The sequence below is a fragment of the Arvicola amphibius genome, chromosome 3 (assembly GCF_903992535.2).
Source record: "Arvicola amphibius chromosome 3, mArvAmp1.2, whole genome shotgun sequence".
In the NCBI taxonomy this organism is placed as follows: domain Eukaryota; kingdom Metazoa; phylum Chordata; class Mammalia; order Rodentia; family Cricetidae; genus Arvicola; species Arvicola amphibius.
In genome coordinates, this window is record NC_052049.1 from 92,972,363 (window position 1) to 92,991,705 (window position 19,343).

General features: G+C 39.1%; 1 protein-coding gene across 1 annotated transcript in view; it reads right to left on the reverse strand.

Annotated features, from left to right (window-relative positions):
- Positions 1–887: 887 nt before the first annotated feature.
- Positions 888–19,343, reverse strand: part of LOC119809294 (probable C-mannosyltransferase DPY19L2) — a 119,773-nt gene continuing 101,317 nt past the window's right edge. Inside the window, 7 exon segments of the mRNA XM_038322147.2 lie at positions 888–1,009; positions 1,012–1,037; positions 6,805–6,930; positions 8,691–8,790; positions 13,299–13,473; positions 14,518–14,637; positions 16,954–16,978. Of these exon segments, the coding sequence (XP_038178075.2) occupies positions 888–1,009; positions 1,012–1,037; positions 6,805–6,930; positions 8,691–8,790; positions 13,299–13,473; positions 14,518–14,637; positions 16,954–16,978 (694 nt within the window).

Here is a 19,343-nt window from a genome sequence, read left to right on the forward strand (position 1 = left end):
CCATCTTCATCATAAACTAAAAATAAATGAGGACTTAAAAATATGAAATACAAAAGATGGTGGCTTCAAACACAGACCACACTCAGCGAGCCAGGGGCCACCGAGAAGAGAAGGCCATTGCTTTGTTACGGCCTAGACCCTGAAAACCTCATTTGATAAACCCAGCTGAATTTTCTATACTGACGCCTAGTTCCAAATTTGATTTGGTTCCATAATAATTTTCATTTTACCTGCTATTAAAAGAAAACAACAGGATTCTACCAACAGATTGATAATTATTGGGTTTGGTCTAGAAATTAATCAGTGGCAAATATTTATCTGGTTGAGTTAATAATCTTCACAGCATTCAAACTATTACAAGTCAAAGTGCTTAGAAACACTTGGACTGGAAGTGATTTTTAAAGGTTCTTAAAAGCTATTAAAACTCTCTCTCCAGGGCTAGCTAGTAAGCTCAGAGCACGTGGGGGTTGAGGCTACCACCACCCTCAGGCTTCTCAGAGTCTGCACAGAGTGGTCATGGCTCAGAGGGTTTCGGCTGATCCATGAGCTCCAGGGAAACTAGAAGCAACATATCTAGCTAGGTTGAAAGGAATTATTTATCCTTGGTTTCTTAAATTATGTTGTTATTTTGCACACACATTTCCTCAAAACTCTAAAATGAACGTTTGTTGTTGAGGTATACGATGTCTGAAATCAGTTATGAGGTAAGCTTGGCAGGCTCACAGTTGATGTAAACAGTGAAGTAATTTATCCTTAGTAACCAGTAACTTTAAATAATTGTATCTTCTTGGAAAGTGTCTCTTAGGAAAGCTTGTGATTTTTATTGTTGCACGGCTGGAAGTGTTCTGTTTTGACATCTTTGCGCAGAGTGATGGAGAGCCTTGTTCTCAGTTAATCTTCAGGACTCTGTACATGCTGTTCTGAAATACTGTGGTGAAGTAAGGCTTGGCGTTCTTGAGCAGGACACTACAGAGCGGGGGATTAGCTGCATTGGAAGGGTCTTCCACATCCAGATCTCAAGCATACTGCAACCAGGTCTGAAAGATAAACGGAATAGATAAATAGCCATAGTAAATAAATTAACATATTCAAATTAAGAAATAGCTTCTAAATTTCCAGAGGCTAACTGATTTAACTACTAAAAACTTCAAACCGTATCTTTAGAAACCATTAAGTTCAGGAAAAGAAAATGAAGCATGCTACATTTCCAGTCCTAGCTAATATATGCTGACAATAAATGCAAAACATGGGTCAGAAATCTATAACTGAAATAGTTTAGCTCCAAAATGAAACATAGCTATACTTGTGGACCACGATTCCCATCCAGTCATAAGAATTGTTTGTTACTGGATGAGCTAAATTAAAGGAGAGCTAATTAAATTTCTCAGAAGATTTGTAATTTTTAAATATAAAATGCTTTGAATTAGTATAAACACATCCAGGCAGAGAAAGGAGGTTCTTAGGCTCAGTTGCTTTCTTTAGCCCTTCTTTTTCGGGGAGTGCTAATAGGAGCACACTGAGTTAGGTATGATGCCTTGATAGAGAGTAACCTACATAGGAATCATTAATTCGAAGAAGTCAGGCAAAACTGACATCAGATTTTTGAAGTGTATTTTGAAGTATAGCATATAAAATCCTGACATTTCCCATGTAAGGTTAGACTATATGTAAGGATCATCACAGCCAATTCAGAGACATTCCTATCACCTAACAAGTTCCTATGTCCTTCTTGTAGTCAGTCTTCTATCCCAAGCATGGGGAAGATCCATGGGCATGCATGGATCTCGTTTCTGCACTACAGCATTTAAAATTCCATGCAAATACACTGAGTAAGCTTTTCATTTCTGGCCTCCTTATCTTAGAATACTGCACTGTTGATACCTTGGATACCGTTTGTCCTGGTGAGCTTAAATGTCAAGTTGCCACAGCCTAAAACACTTGAAAAAGACAGCTTCAATTCAGGAATACATCAGGTTGTCCCATGGGCATGTTCGTGGGGGATTGTGTTGGTGGTTAATTGATGTAGGAGGACCAAGCCACGGTGGACAGCACCAATCCCATGACAATCTAGCTGAGGGGCTGGAGAAGCGACTCAGTGGTTCAGAACACAAACTGCTCTTGCAGAGGACTTATATCCAGGTGGCTCACAAATGCCTGTATCTCCAGAAAGGAAATCTAATGCCCCTTTGTAACCGTCACAGACACCTGCAAAGAAGACATGCATACATGCAGAAACACACACACACACACATGCACGCACACACACACATGCACATGCACACACACACGCACACACACACACACTCATAAGTAAATGTTTTAAAATATAAATGCAAATCTAGATGAGCATGATGAGCCTTTGAACCTTTCAGCAAGCAACATCCTTCATGGTTCCTGCCATACTTCTTTGGGGTGAACTCAGTTCCTCGGTCTAAAACCCAGTGTGTGTGTGTGTGTGTGTGTGTGTGTGTGTGTGTAATAATATGGTAATAACAGTAATGTGTAATAATATGGTAATAACAAGCAAGTCTGCCTTTAGGTTCGTGAATGCCTGACTTTACTTCCCTCATGATGAACTGTGACCTAGAATTGTTAACCAAATAAACACTTTCCTCCCATAATTTGCTTTTTGTCTGGGTGTTTTATTATAAAAGATAAAATGAGAATATTATATTTCTTGTATAGTACCATTGCCCTTATGTCCCTAAGCAGTATTTTATGACATAAAAGTACTACAGTTTCTTTGTTGTTGATTCTCAAATTACTGAACATTTGGAATATTTGAGTCTTGGTGACAGTGATTAACATTAATATGTGAACACATTACAACATATTTTAGGCAGACACCAAGCAGCGGAACTGAAAGGCAGACTGCTAAGTGTGATTCGTAACTTTATAGTTCAACATTATCTTCCAAAGTGACTGTAATGCTTTCTGGTTCTAAAAACAATGTATGTAATTTCAAATTGTTCTTTATTTACATAGAAATATGGTACTATTAGTCTTCATAATTTTAGTCATTTTAGTAATATTATGGGTCATTCAAAATATCTTCTCCGGTACAAATTTGCCAAATTTTGTGTAGTTTCTTATTAAGTTTGAGAAGTTTAAATATCCTATCAAATGTTCTAGATATAATATATAAAATACCAATATTGTATATCAATATATATAGACTATATATGTATATATTTATATATAAATGCATATATATGCATTTTGTATGTGTGTGTATTTACAGATTTTTGTCAGAGTATCAGAGTTCTATGTACATTTCAGTTGGTTATGTTATTTTTATTTGATGTTGTATATCCTTGAGGATTTCAACAAAGCTTCTGTATCACTTGCTAAGTGTTGCAGTGTCAAACTGTATTTACTGGTCTGTTTCTCCTTCTGAGCTGTCAGTCTTTCTTTCACATGTACTCGTGTTCTGTTTTACCCACAGACATTCATTGCCACAATCATTCCATCATCCCGCTGTACTGGACTGCTCAGCATTGAGCTGTTTCCTTTGGTGTTGTGTTTTAATATCTATTTTATCTGATAAGCACTAAGTGCTTTCCATGAAATTAAGTAAAATGTTTAGTAATAGCACTCCATTACCTGCTGCCTCATTTTAATTTTATTTTAAATTTTGTGCTTCAGTAGCTGCTTTTCCATATGAGGCTGAGCATTATTCTTTTGAGGTCTGTGAAAGACTGTGCTGGGATTTTGGTGGGATTGCATTGGCTCTGTAGATAGACTTTGGTAAGAGTGCCATTTTTACTATGTTAATCCTATCTACCCATGAACATGGGAGAGCTTTCCATTTTCTGATACTTCTTCAATTTCTTTCTTCAAAGACTTAAAGTTTTTAGTCATATAGATCTCTCACCTGTTTGATATTTTATATTATTTGTGGATATTGAAAAAGTTGTTAATTCTCTGATTTCTTTCTCAGCCCATTTATCATTTTATATTAGTAGTTGTTTATGGAATACAAACAAATCTTCAAAATATCTTTTGTTGGGTAGTAGAGCTGAATTGTTTTCAGTAAATACAGTTTTATATTTCCATTTATTCTTTTTTGTGCTATTACTGTAATGTTATTCACATTTAAGCTAAAATATGTTGATATTTTCTTTATTTCACAAAATTTCAAAATGTTCTCATAGAACAATACGGTGATTAGCATGTGCAAATTCTCAGCACATTGCTGTATTCCCTGCATCTGAGCCACCACCAGGAATTACTTCTCTTTTTTTTTTTCTTTTTTTTTTTTTTTTTTTTTTTTTTGGTTTTTCGAGACAGGGTTTCTCTGCAGCTTTTTTAGAGCCTGTCCTGGACCTAGCTCTTGTAGACCAGGCTGGCCTCGAACTCACAGAGATCCGCCTGCCTCTGCCTCCCGAGTGCTGGGATTAAAGGCGTGCGCCACCACCGCCCGGCCAGGAATTACTTCTCTACAACACAGAGAACTCTAGGCCTCCTCAAAGTGGAAGTTTGCTTGCAAGATGCCGCTTAGATTTCATTGGTCTGAACACCGTCAGTTGACCCTCCTGTCCAGATGATGTTCCTCAGAACACCATCAGTCAACCCTCTGTGCAGATGAGTCTCACTAAGTATAGAGTTTCTTGACTTCTTTATTCACTATGCTCATTCCAGCAGCAGGATGATTAGCATATTCCTGATGAGATGTCAGATGTCCATCATGGTGTACTTGCCTCTTCTCTTCAAGACAGTCCTCCACCTGCTCTTTCTGTTGGGCTGCAGCGTGCCTAGCTCTGACCTTTCCGTTGGGCTGCAGTGAGCCTTGCTCTGATTTTCTCTGGACTTGCCCTGTGTGGATTTGATGAAGTTTGTAGGGGATCTCTCAGTTAATGGTTTCCTCAAACCTCAGAGACTTTGACATTTTCTCAGCACTCATTTCCTATCACTTGTCCTCTCATTCTCTCTGGTCCTGTGCTCTGTCTTCTCATTCTCTCTGGTCCTGTGCTCTGTCTTCTCATTCTCTCTGGTCCTGTGCTCTGTCCTCTCATTCTCTCTGGTCCTGTGCTCTGTCTTCTCATTCTCTCTGGTCCTGTGCTCTGTCTTCTCATTCTCTCTGGTCCTGTGCTTTGTCTTCTCATTCTCTCTGGTCCTGTGTTCTGTCTTCTCATTCTCTCTGGTCCTGTGCTCTGTCTTCTAATTCTCTCTGGTCCTGTGCTCTGTCCTCTCATTCTCTCTGGTCCTGTGCTCTGTCTTCTCATTCTCTCTGGTCCTGTGCTCTGTCTTCTCATTCTCTCTGGTCCTGTGCTCTGTCTTCTCATTCTCTCTGGTCCTGTGTTCTGTCTTCTCATTCTCTCTGGTCCTGTGCTCTGTCCCTCTCATTCTCTCTGGTTCCCTGTGCTCTGTCTTCTCATTCTCTCTGGTCCTGTGTTCTGTCTTCTCATTCTCTCTGGTCCTGTGCTCTGTCCCAGCTGTTCCCCTCATGTTCAGTCACTTAGTTACCTTGTCGAAGTCTCTGCAAGTTTTCCTTAAAAACAATTTAGATAAGCCCTGTTCTTATTAGTTGCTTTTCCTTGGTCTACTTCAAATTCACTGCTCTTTTTTTTAAAAAAAAAAAAATTGTTGTATCATATAAAATTTTCTGTTCAGCACTTTTAAGTGTTCATTTGAAATATTTTCCCTCTAGAACTCCTAACAGAGGTGTTTAACTCTGTTGAGACAGTGTATCTTTCCACTAACTGATGGTAAATTCTACTTTATTTCATGCCCCCTTTTTTGTTTGTTTGTTTTTGAGAAAAGGTTTCTCGGAGTAGCCCTGGCTATCTCTGTAGACCAGGCTGGCCTTGAACTCAGAGATCCACCTGCCTTTCCAGTGCTGGGATTAAAGGCATGGCCCATTTTTATTGTTGCTAGAACAGAAGCCAGGGTCTTACACATGCCAGGCAAGACTGAACCTTGGAACTGTATCCCCAGGACTATTTTTATTAAATCTTTGAATAGTGAATATAGACTCTATAGATGCTCAATCAAATACTTTGAATCAGTTTTCTGATAACTTCCTATGTTCAGAGTTTTGGTCTCATTTTGCCATCATGTGTATGACTAATAGGTTTGGCATGAAAAGTGGACACTCTAGGTAATACAGTCTAATGACACTGGAACCTGTATTGATCTTCTGACTGATGAATGGGAGTGTTCTTATAGGCAACAATTTACTTGCATGGATCTGTTGATGCCTCTACTCAGAAATCTAAACAATAACCTCAAGAAATACACTGAACATGTTTTTTTTTTATTTTTGAAAATGCAAATGTAAAAAATTATATTTTTACTTACTGTATCATCTTCAGTTACAAGAAATTTTTAAGCTTTATACATCTAATCTAATTGAGTAACAGTAAGAGATACTTCACTTATAATTCAGACATCAATAGGAATATTATAAAAATTTGAAAAATTATGGAATATATATTTACAATAGATATTTTAACCCGACTAGAGAATTACATGATGAATATCTATGCTAAAACAACACCTTATTTCTTCAGTCTTATGTTTCCATATACATATATCCATGCAAAGTAAATATAAAAAATCACATAAAAATTAAGATATTAAAATATAATTTTAAGTTATTATGAGAAGATAATACATTTTAATTTCTCTAGATGAACGTATTATATCATATGTTGTGGCACATAATATTTTAACATGACATATCTAAAATATAAAGCCTTAATGAATCAGGACTTCTATGAAGCAGCATTTTATCACGACACAATAACATGCAATGGTTTTTGCTTTACAACATATCATATGATACATAATATTGATACTCACTTAGTTCTCACCACACACCATGCTTCTTCTAGAACATAATAATTCACATGTAATTCCAATAGTTTATCTCTTACTTCTACTGCAGGTTTTCGACTATATGCAGAATAAACTATTTTTGTTCGAGCCCTTTAAATTTAAAAACAGTAATTACAAACATATTTACAGAAATATTGCTAGCAAATTGATAATGTAACTCTCAGTGGATGAAAGATGAATGTGTATGATCAAATTCTGTACCTGCTTTGAGAGATTGGTTTTCACACAATATTTATGTTTTTAATGCGCTGAATGTTAAAGCAATTTGAAGTTTGTTGTATCTAAGCTAATTTAAAGTTGTACTGGGTGGCAGGCTGATAGTTTAGGTTGTAAATTTTGCTTCACGTAACCCACAAAAGAGTCTGCTAATAGAATATAGCCACATAGAAGCTGGGGCTTGTAGTAATATGGATTCCAGTAGATAATCTCCCCTCTAGGAACAGATAAATTGAATGTAATGCTGCCCAAAAAGTATTTAGCGGTGGGCATCCAGGATACTACCACAGATAGGAAAAGCCAGGATGTTCATTTGAATATGGCACAATAGAAATTTGGCTGTTAAGTTAGAGTTCTTACATGATACTGAGCAAACTCAAAGTTTGAGGTGTTCAATCACTACAACCAGACAGAAATTTTAAAACAAATTAAAATTTTTCTTCTAGCCCACAAATTAAGAGAAAATGATTTCTTTAACAAATGACAGACTGATCAAAAATAATTTTTAAATCCATACCTGTTGCACTGGGATGATGACCTGAGTTCAGGTCCCCTATACCCAAAGCCAGTAAAATCCATTCATATCTGTGACTAAAGCATAGGGAGACCCAGAAACTCACTGGCCAGCCTAGCTGGACTCTTATGCTCAATAGACCTTGTCTCAAAGAATATGTGGAGAGCAATTCAGGAAAAGACATCCACCACTGACCTCTGGTCCCCAGAGATGCTCTCCATCTCTCTCTCTCTCTCTCCTCTCTTACTCTCTCTCTCTCTCTCTCTCGTGTGTGGTGTATGTGTGTGTGTGTGTGTGTGTGTGTGTGTCTGTCTGTCTGTCTGTCTTGTTTGGCTGCCTCTATCTCTCTGTATTGTGTTGCCCTTGTCTCTTTGTCTCTGTCTCTTTCTCTCTCAGGCACATAACCCCCCATACATGAAAACCATTTCTTTGTGTATATGTGTGTTTGACTAATCAATGTGCTTGTCTGTCTGTCTGGAGAGCAGAGGTCAATGGTGAATGTCTTTGTTTGCTTAGTCTTTCACATGGTCTTTCACTGAATGTAGAGTTCAGCTATACTATCCAGTGAGTTTCTGGAATATGCCTGTCTCCAGTCCTGCCTATGCTGGAGGCACCTATGTAAGTCATTGTTACTGACTTTTGGTGCAAGGGACCTGAATTGGGGTCTTTATCCCAGTGTGACCAGTCCTTTATTGACCAAAGCATCTCCCCAGCCCTACAACATTATATTGCTCATGTTTGATTCAGATTTGAGGTTCTATTGACCCCACATTGGAAGAAACAGTACCTTAAGATATCTGTTTGTTAAACACAAAGTTCCACTCTATACTTCAGATTGACCTGGAACTCACTATGTAGGCAAGGTCAGCCTTGAACTCACAGCAGTTTTCATGCTGCAGTTTCCCAAGTGATGGGGTTATAGGTGTGCCTTCCACACCCAATTCTTTGTACATCTTTTTTGCTTCCAGAGATGAATATAAAAATGCTTATGGGAATATGTGTACATGAGTGTGTGTTTATGTGTGTGTGTGTGTGTGTGTAAACAAACACATTTTTCTTTTTCTAAGGGCTAGTAGCAAGTAGTAACAATTGTACTCAATGACTGCAGATGACTGCTCACCTCAAGTCTGCATCCTCATAGTGTGGGTGGTTCACAATTGGATGCAGTGTAGATAGTTTGATGCTCGCCATCGTAGGCATAGCGCCTGCAAAGACAGCATCTGGGAAACAAGATGACATTTTTTAGCAAAATATTTCAAAGAAAATAAAAAGTCCAATGTGCCCCTAGAATTGGAATTCAAAATAAGAAAGATGAAAGGTCCTTACATAACGGCCACTGGTACAGGTATTTTTCTTATTCAATATTTATTCTTTGCCTTCTGTAATATTTGGCTTTTGCTTCACTGGTAGTAAGAGCTATACACAATACTTTTAAATTTTATTTCACATTTTTTAATTTGGTGTGTTCGTGTGTGTGTGTTTGTGTGCTTGTGTGTGTATGTATGCATGTATACATGCATGAGAGGACAGAACTGTTGGGAATTGATTTTCTCCTGCCAGATGAGGCCTGGGAATTGAAATCAGATTCTCAGAGTTGGTAACAAGTGCGTTTACCCACTGAGGCTTCTCACTGACCCCATGCACAATATTTTTATAAGGATCCAGTGACTTGGTTTATAGAACAATGAATTCTGTTTTTCTTACTGTGGAGATAAATAAATAGGTACAATAGGTACAAACATTGCAACGCTAAGTGATCTGCTAAGACTATAGAGTTGAAACCTATCCAAATTCACCCTTCACTACTTCATCAAAACTTCCTACTACACTTCAAAAACCAGTTCTACAGGGAGAAAACTAGACAAAAGGAAAATGTTCCCGTAGTACTATGAACTATGCAAAAGGCCAATATCATAGCACATTTTTTTCAAATTATTTTGTTGTTACTGTGAATTGCAGCCATGTAGATCTGTTAGAAGAAAATACTGTTCCTCAGTATTTCAATATTCATAATTCAGAGACTGGAAAGACAGCTCAGTTGTCCAGAGAGCTAACTTCTCTTGTAGTTGACCTAGGTTTAGATTCCAGCACCCATGTGGAGGCTCACAACATCTGTGTCTCTAATTCAAAGGGACTGAATTCCTATTCTGATCTCTACACACATCTGTACGAATGTTCTGCACATACACACAGGTGCATATACATAAAGTAAATAGTTGCTCTTATAATATTAACAATTAAGTTCATTAATTGCCTTTTACATCTTATCATTTCTCCAATTCTTCAAATCATTCATTACTAGTTGGTATACATTTTTGGAAGTACAAACTTGGACATAATTAGTATTTCATCAAAGTATTACACAGGCATAGGACACTTTATTTAGGTCTACTGAAATAATTATTTTTTCCAAATATAACTAAGCAGTCTAATCAAACACAACTTCATGAAAACATGTCAATAAATAGGACGTGAGGCAGGGCAATAGTGCAAGCAGAAGCAAACACATGCAAACTCACAATGAATAAGAGAAATTGGCTAAAATAACCTGTCAGGAGGATCCAAAGCACAGTACAGTAACTATTGCCACACACTCATAGCCAATCACAATAACCCATCAGCAACCATCAGTTTCTAAAGAATCAACCTAATAATTCCACCCCACCAGACTATATTTTCTGGGGATGTGTGATGGAGGATTCTCATTGGCTAATAAACAAACTGCCTTGGCTTTTTGATAGGGCAGGATTTAGATAGGTGGAGTAGGCAGAACAGGAAGAAGGAAATGAGGTAGATGGCTCAGACAATTGCCCTGCCTCTCCTCTCTGGTCAGACTGCCGTGCCTCACCTCAGGGAGACAGATGCCATGAATCCAGCCACCAGGTCAGACATGCTGAATCTTTCCCGGTAAGATACCACTCGTGGTGTTACACAGATTACTAGAAATGGGTTAATCTAGATGTGAGAATTAGACAATAAGAGGCTGGAACTAATGGGCCAGGCAATGTTTAAAAGAATACAATTTGTGTGTTGTTATTTCAGGGCATAAGCTAGCCAGGCGGCCAGGAGCCAGGCGGCGGGAAGCATCCTGCCGCTCCCATCACTACAGATGTGGACAGTCTGGTCACTTATATAGGGGTTGTCCCAGGGCTCATCCAAAGATCTAATGCCTTAAATGCCAAAAGAGCTATCATTGGGCATGAGACTGCAGAAGCTCCCAGCAGGTCCTGATATAAATGATAGACTGGAAAATGACTTCACACTCCTGGTGCATGAAGGCAAGTGATGTGTCTTGGTTTGTAATGGTTATGGTGAACTGGTTCTCATCTACTAGGCAGATCTCTTCCATTTCAGAAGCATAGTAGATGTCAGTTAAAAATACAGATTGTCACAGTACATTTTTAAAAATCTCTGTTGAAGTTACTTGAGCAGCAGTAGAACCAACCTTAATAGAGACTTTTGTGTCTCTGTGAACTAGTTTGAGAGCATTGGGGAACACCTTTAGGTTCCTCCTCCAGAGTCAAGGTAGTGGCAGGGAGTTTCTGTTGTTCATGCTCTATGTACTCAGTCAGTTTCCCAGGACAGTCTATGGAAATAAGCCATTTGCTGCCCTTCAGGCAGGCCAGTCAGCAGTCACTCGTGGTACTTGGTGTACCCCCTGACCTGAGAGTTACAGTTACAGATGTAGACTGCAGAGACATTGTTGTAAGCAAAGCCAGGAAAAACAACAAACCACTGAGAAAGGAAGTTTGTTTTAATGTGGTTTAATAGGTCCAGTATGGGCACGCTAGATAATCATTTCCCTCAGGACAGACGACTTTCCATCCTTCCCTTTTTAGAATTAAAGACAAAAAAATTATGCTGCAACCATCAAAAAATGCCATCTCCCAGGCCGCTATAGCCTTTACAGATGCCAATAAAATTAATCTTGGATTAATAATAAGGGGAGTTAATCATAAAGAAAAGGCCTATACCCAACTAATCTTGGATTAGTACAACTAGGGGAGTTATTGGCGGTCCTTAGGGTATTGGAAATGACCCAATCAGAACCTGTAAATACTTTTTTTCAGATAGCTGCTATGCTACCCAAGCATGCAAAATATCTATCTCTTGCAAAATTAAAGTCCCAAAAGGATTCCATCTCCAAAACCGTGCAAACTATTCAAGACTTACTACAGTCCAGAGGACACCCTTGGCACAAATCCCATATCAGGCCTCACATGGGACTGCCAGAAATGTTAGCAACAGGTAACCACAGAGTAGATAGCCTAATTGTGACTATGACAATGTCCTTGCCTTCACTGGAACAGGCTAGGATCCTCCATCAGCAAGTGGAGGAGGAAGAGGGGGAGGAGGAGGAGGAGGAGGAGGAGGAGGGAGAGGAAGAGGGGGAGGAAGAGGAAGAGGGGGAGGAAGAGGAGGAGGGGGAGGAAGAGGAGGAGGGGGAGGACAAATTTGCACAAGCTTTTACCTCAATTACCTTGCCCAGCTGTAAACATTTAATCAGAATCTGTGCAACTTAGCACGGGTTCATCCATTGGGCCTATCTACTACATTCTTTGGCCAACTATGGATCACATAAAATCCGTGCTAGACCCCTCTAAACTTGTTGTATGGTGTCTTATGGGATAAGCGGTGGTGGTTCTAATATTTCTGCTTAAGTGTCTTCTACAGCTAAAATCCCAACAACAGCAGGTGAACAAGGTAACACTCTGGGTGTTAATGGCGATGGAGCACACTGGACCAAAACCCCCAAGGTAGGTCCATGCTTGGCTAACACAAATACAGGAGGCTATTGAAAGCCCTCGTTCTCCTAAGTTTTCCCCTTGCTTCTGACTTCTTGGGATCTTCTGGAGACCCAACCCTTTGAGGAATGGAAGTCAAAGACAGGTAAGAGCCTATCTAGCAGGCCAGGTTAGGACAGGCACAGCCCAAAATGCTGGAGGTCCCCAAGGTGGGATTATAAAAATCTATATCATCCACTAGGTCACTCAATAAAAAGGAAAAAGAAAAAAGTGAGATGAGGCGGGGCAATGGCGCACGCACAGCAAACTCACAAGGAAGAAGCACAACTGGCCAAAACAAACTGTCAGCAGACCAAAAGCAGAGTAATTATTGACATGCACTCCTAGCCAATCACAACACGCCAGGAGCAGCCTCGAGGTTCAAAAGGACCAACCAAAAACATCCCCGCAGCAGCTTAATTTCCCTAACCCCATAAAACCCCCAACCCTTTTACAACAAAGAGCTTTTACATTGGAATCTTTTGGAGTCTGTGTCATTGCCTCTGCATGTTCTCACCCTGACACCCAGGAAACAGTAATTGTACAACAGGCAGCAGCAACAAGCCTGCAACAACTAAAGGCCTAGAATGGGAGAGTGTCAATTTTATCCTCTAGTGATGGAGTGGCTCACTGAGGCTTACAGCATCCTAAGAGAGTATCATGGCTAGATCTGGGGGAAGATGACAATCAAAACTGAAACATAATTTCTACTGAACGTATATTTTTTCCAGACCATTTTAAAGTAAGACAATTAAACTACTAAAAGTGAGGATTGTATACACATAAGCACACACCCACGCGCACACCCACACAAATGCATACATATGTACATATACATATATATGCACACACACACACATATATCATATATATATATGCACATACAGCTGGAATGCTTAGCTGTGTGTGACAAACAAAAATATTATATATGTATAACAACTTACCTGGCCTGGTGTTGTATCTGATCCAGTGTATGAGCTCTTCCTGAGGCAGGTTAGTAAACTCTCCCATGATGCTCCATTGGTAATGGAGGTTTGCACAACCTTGTATTGACATCATTGTCAGAATACCGAAGACAACATTCTCAAAATGAACTCTGCAAAAAAGCCAGCCAAAGAGCTGAAATAAAAAACCATTTATTTATATTTCTTATATGAAGAGTACTATTGGATCAAAAGTACAGTCTCACCTTCCTACTGAATCCAAAGTGGGTTACCCTTCATCTCAGTACAGACACACAGAATGCCCACCTGCTGCCTCTAAACAGCCAACATGCTGCAGTGACTGACTTGGTTGTAAATGAATTTTCTGTGTTACTGAATGAATTGAGGGTCTTTCCAGGACTGATTTGCAGATAGACACTAGGATTAGGGAACTACACCTTGAAATATGCTATACTGAAATCTTGGCTAATTTTTTTTTTGGTTTGTTTTTGGTTTTTTGAAACAGGGTTTCTCTGTGTTAACAGCCCTGGCTGTCCTGAAACTATCTCTTGTAGACCAGGCTGACCTCGAACTCATAGAGATCTGCTTGCCTTTGCCTCCCAAGTGCTGGAATTAAAAGGCACGTACCACCATGACCCAACCATTTGATTGCTTTTTATGATGACTTGAGTAACCAAAGGAAACCCCACTAGCAATGATGTGTGTGTTCCTGTCAGGAAAATGGCTGCTAGATTGTCAGTGCTGAATGAGGTTCCTCTAGATGTACTGAGCGTCTGTCTAGTTCCTGTAGTTGTCTAGCTAGTTTATGTATCTATGAGCTTTAGTAAAGGATAGCAGAATGGAGAGTTTTTGAGGAATTCTCTTATCCAAGCAGGGCCACTCTGGATTTCCTCAGCATTGGAAATGTGCTGTTTATGGGCCCAACTCACCTGCACAGACTTAAATGCTAAAAGACTTTATTTGTAGACAAGATGATAAAAGAGAGCAAGGAATATTCAACTGCTCACCACAAAACACATCATTCACAGTCTATCAGTATTTGTTAAAGCAACTCTCTTGCTGACAGTGGATCAAACCAACTGACATTTACAGTCAGTGCACATAGTTAACTCAAAGCACTGATGCATTCATGTTTTGGACGACTCAGCAAAGTCATGACAGTCCCACTGCAGTCGCTTTAGTTGTTATACTAACAGTCACTCAAGAATGGGTGGCTTACCCGTCGGGAGCAGATCAAAGAAGCCATAATGCACATGTGGGGTGTCAAAAACAGCTTCAATCGCATGATTAAAATGGCAAGAACTGTGAATGCCAGCAACTGCAAGGTGTGAAAAATCAGCTGCAAAACACAAAATAGTGACCTTTTGTACTTTATACATTTTAAATTAACAGATCAAAATGAAGCGTCTTAAATTTTCTTATACAGGAGGGCAGAGATTTCCAAGCATGGCATTGATATGTATTTGACTATTCAACTAAGATTTCATAATATAATCAATGCCAGGAACTGTCCTGAGTGCTTCACATAGGGCGCTGAGCAATTCGACCCTCCTGAGGCTCACATGTTAGTGCATTTAGTGAGGAAGGGACACCAGTAACTCACTGTACATAAATAAATTGGAATTGAGTAGACAGTAACAAGAACAATGGGCAAGAAGATGGAAGAGGTAAAAAATAAAATAAAATAAATAAAAAATAAATAAATAAGGAAGATGGAAGAGGAGAAAGAGCCAAGCAACAAAGACTGTGTGAAAGGCCACACGAAGACACTGTATCATAAGGAGTGTCAACACAGTTGGCAAAACTGAAAAAGTGACATCTGGAAGAGGATTTGAACAAGAAGGGGCAGAAGAAAAGGTGACAAATGAAGAAAGTTCCATATATGCATGTGTGTTTCATTAACAGCTATCATTGTAGTACATAACCCAGGCTTTTTTTAAAAGAGGATTGTCCAAGTGTTTGTGCTAGTCAGTATTCCACCCTACTTTAACAAGGCTGCAGGCTCCACAGGGCGAAGGCTTCAAGTAACTCCTCACTGAGACTTTCATAACCTTTACTAGAAACACATGAAGTGAGTGTGGCAATAGCCAAAGTAAATGGCAGCTAAATATTTACATCCTAATTCACCAATATTCAACTAAATTACAAATGTGTGGGGTAACATCGTTTTCTGTCTGGTCATTCAGCTCCCAAATAATGACACAAAGACTTCTTATTAATTATGAAACCTTGGCCTTTGGCTTGGGTTTGTCTCAACTAGCTCTTATAGCTTAAATTAACCCATTTATACTAATCTACTTTCTGCCACACAGCATTACCTTTCTTGCGTCTTGTACCTCCTGTTTCCTCTCCATGTCTCATGGCTTCTCTTATGTCCCTAGCTTCCCCCTCCTCCTCCTCACTCTCCCGGAAATGCTGACTATGCCTCCTGTGTAGTTATTGGTCACTCTCCTGGAAATGCTGACTATGCCTCCTGCGTAGTTATTGGTCATTCAGCTTTTTATTACAGCCAGCACGACAGTACATTTTCACACAGTGTGCTAATACCCCACCACAATGTGGCATTTCCATTCATCAAAAGGCATACAGGCAGCTTGTACTTTAGAATGAAATGAAATAAACACTGAAATAGTAAAATGACCAATTTCTGTAATCCCAAGCTATCAAGATCCTAGAGAATAGTCAATTACTTTGACTTACACATTCCTTCTAGGACGTTACCCAGGGAATGATCAAAATACTCTGGAGGGCATTTTAACAGCCTCAACTGGAAACAAACTTTGTGAATAATATAGAAGAACAAATAACAGATATGCCACATGGCCAGAAAAAATACTATTAAAAGATTATTTAATGGAATGCAAAAGGTTTTAGGAAACAGGAACGGCTCCCTAACAGGTCTGAGCAGGTTTTGCCTTTTACCCTTCTCCCCTTATTAAACTGTGAGATGAAATCTTAAAGCTAGTCACCAAGGTCTATTTCCTTATTTGGTCACTGACTTATTCCTAAGACAAAACACCAAGTTCCAACAATCAAACTTCATTATTTGGATACACTGACTAACACATCCAATCAGGACTATCCATTCACCCTAACATAAACCTCCCCCTTTCCTCCTTAAAAACCTACTCCTGCAAAACAAAACAAAACAAACAAAACACCTGCTGCTGCCACTTTCTGTCTGCCTCTGTCAGATCCATAGGCAGCCCCCATCCCAACTTGCCCTTCTAGGGTAATCAATCTTTGTAATGAGAGTTTGGTGCCTCGGTGTATCCCATACTGACTCCAGTGGGCTGCCCTTCCTTATAATACAAACTTGTGTATGTACAGGATAATATTCTGTAAAATAAATGAATAAATAAAATAAAAACCCATGTATCTATAGCACAGAGAATAAGGAGGATGATAAAGAAACATACCGAAAAAAAATCAAAGTTAAAGTTACAAATGGCAATTTTTATGTGTTTTCTGAGTTGACTTTCAAATCATTACTATTTAATTTTGAGACCAAAATGAAGAAGTCCCCAAAGAAAGTGAGTACCACTGCCCAAAGTTCAAGCAGCAAGGATCTGCATTGGCAGGAAGGTTGCACCCCTGCGAACTGTCCTTCAAGTAGGGTTTAACAGATAAGGCTACCAAGAATGAGAGCTCTTACCTCACCGTTTTCAAGGATCTGTTTTCTGAAAGAAAAGAAAAATGATATGTTTACTGAACGCCCATTACAAAATCATTACATAACAATAAAGCTGCTTATCTGGTTTGGGGATTTTAAGTTCTTAATTCTTCCTAAACTGTGTAAAATACAAAATGTAAAACACTATATATGCTAATAAAATTAAAGAGTTTCAAAGACATAATTTATGATTGTTTTATGTATGGAATATAAAAAGGCTGATCTTTGATTAGGTTAAAATATGTTCTACTCATCCCTAGAGACTTTACCTCTGGAATGACATACTTCTGTTTAAATATTTAAACTATGAATTATAAATGCAGTGCTTTCAATGATTACCATTGAACTTTAGGCTTGTTTTAATTTTTTACAACTATAAACTACATGAATATTTTATACATACCTTGGTAAATATCTCTAAGGCATATAAATATTTTACTTCTTGAAAGTCCCAATTTATTGACTGTCTACAGTAACATAGTGTTCTAAATACTGCACAGCGAGTATACTATGAATAGTATAGAAATAATTTTTTATGTTCATAGAATTTATAGTAATCTAATACACAAATAAAAATGTCTATTTTACTTCTCTACAGAAAGATGGTGCTCTATAAATGGCCTTACAGGAAGGGATATTCTAGGAGAAAGAGGTGAGATTGTGATTGGAGGGGATTCACAAGTGTAGTCCTCAAGGTGCTCACAGGTCTTCTGGAAGGTAGGAGAGGAATCGGATTACTCTGATCTCTGCAGCTTCCCACCTAAGCATTGAGGCAATGTTTTCTCTCAGCACTGAGAAAAGCAGTATGGAAAATTATTACCACTCCTGCTGCTGCAGCAATCGCTATCATGTGGTTCTTAGGCCTTGGCATCTGGGTAGGAAATTGAGGAAGAAATAGGAAATTCACACTGGACATGCACTGGAATAGATCAGCCACACTGATGGGAATTTAGAAAAGAAGAAAACTGAGAAAACTCTAAACAGTTCTGACTCATTAATTTTCAGAGAGGAACAAGGACTTTGTTGAGAACAGGAATGGAAGCCATTCATACATATTCTGGCATAGAATCTGATTACCTTTTGTCCACATACTGAGACTCTGAGGCTAAATTCAATGTACTGTTTTTTTAAATAGAGAAAATGAGATAATTCAATGGGTAAATGTCCCTGCTGCCAAGACTGATAATCTGAGATTGATTTCCAGAACCTACACAGTAAAAGTAGAGAATCAACTCCTCAAGTTGACCTGTGACCTCCACAAGTGTGTCATGGTATGCACACACACACACACACACACACACACACACACACAGACAGACACAGCTGCCCATGCAACACACACACACATATATAACAAATATGTAGTAAATGTAATAAAAACATAATTTGCATTTTGATAGGAGACTAAACTGGAAATAAAAAGGCCCTAATTGAGAACCACCACCTCAGGAAGTATTCCCAGGACCAGGTCAGAGAGCCATGACAGGTTATTCCTGGAGAAGCAGCAGGACTAGTTAAATTCATTCATCTGGCAATGGCTTTACAGGCATGAAAAATGCAAGAGTAGAGAAATTTGAAGCATCACCAAAGTTCCTGAAAACTGTTGAAGCCAGAAAAAGAGTGGAAGTATTGGAGTCCCCTCAAGAATGTCCTGAGACATCTATTCATTTGCATGTGAAAGTAAGTCTGTGTTGAAATGGATACTGTGGGATGTCAGAGATGCTACACAATAAGAAATGTGCTGAGCATCCCAGTCTGACTTGTTTATTGAGTAGTTCTTTTAAGGCCACTGTTTTAGGTTCTATTATGGATCACTGTTCCACCCAGATGACAGTATCAGAGAACCAATAAAGGGACCCCCTACCCTGAGGGCTCATGGCAGGCATGGGCCTTTAGAATTTGGGGTGTGCTTCTGGGTGGTCAGTGAGGGAGGAGTACCCTGAGAGGCCCATTTTGTCATGGATCATATCTTCAAAGAATGCCCTATCATCTGTGGTCAAAACTACAACATGTCTTCTAAAATATCCTTGCCCCAAAGATTACAGGGGACATTGGCCACAATAGGAGGGAAGGAACCATGGCTACCATCAAGGTCCTTCCAGTACACAGGTCAGACAGTAGTGCAATAGTCTAACTGGCTGCCCAGTAGAACTTTCCACAAGCAGACCAACAACACCATATTTGTCATCCACAAGAGGTCCGGCCGTTACTCCAGGACCTGGACGTTGTTGATGAAGAATGGAAAGAATGGGCACTGCATAGACTGGCCTGCCCCATCCCAGTGCTATCTCCCTCCTCACCATATCTTTATCTTAGATAACAAGGACTGTTCTTGTTTTAGATTCCATTTGCAACATCAGATAAATGATGCT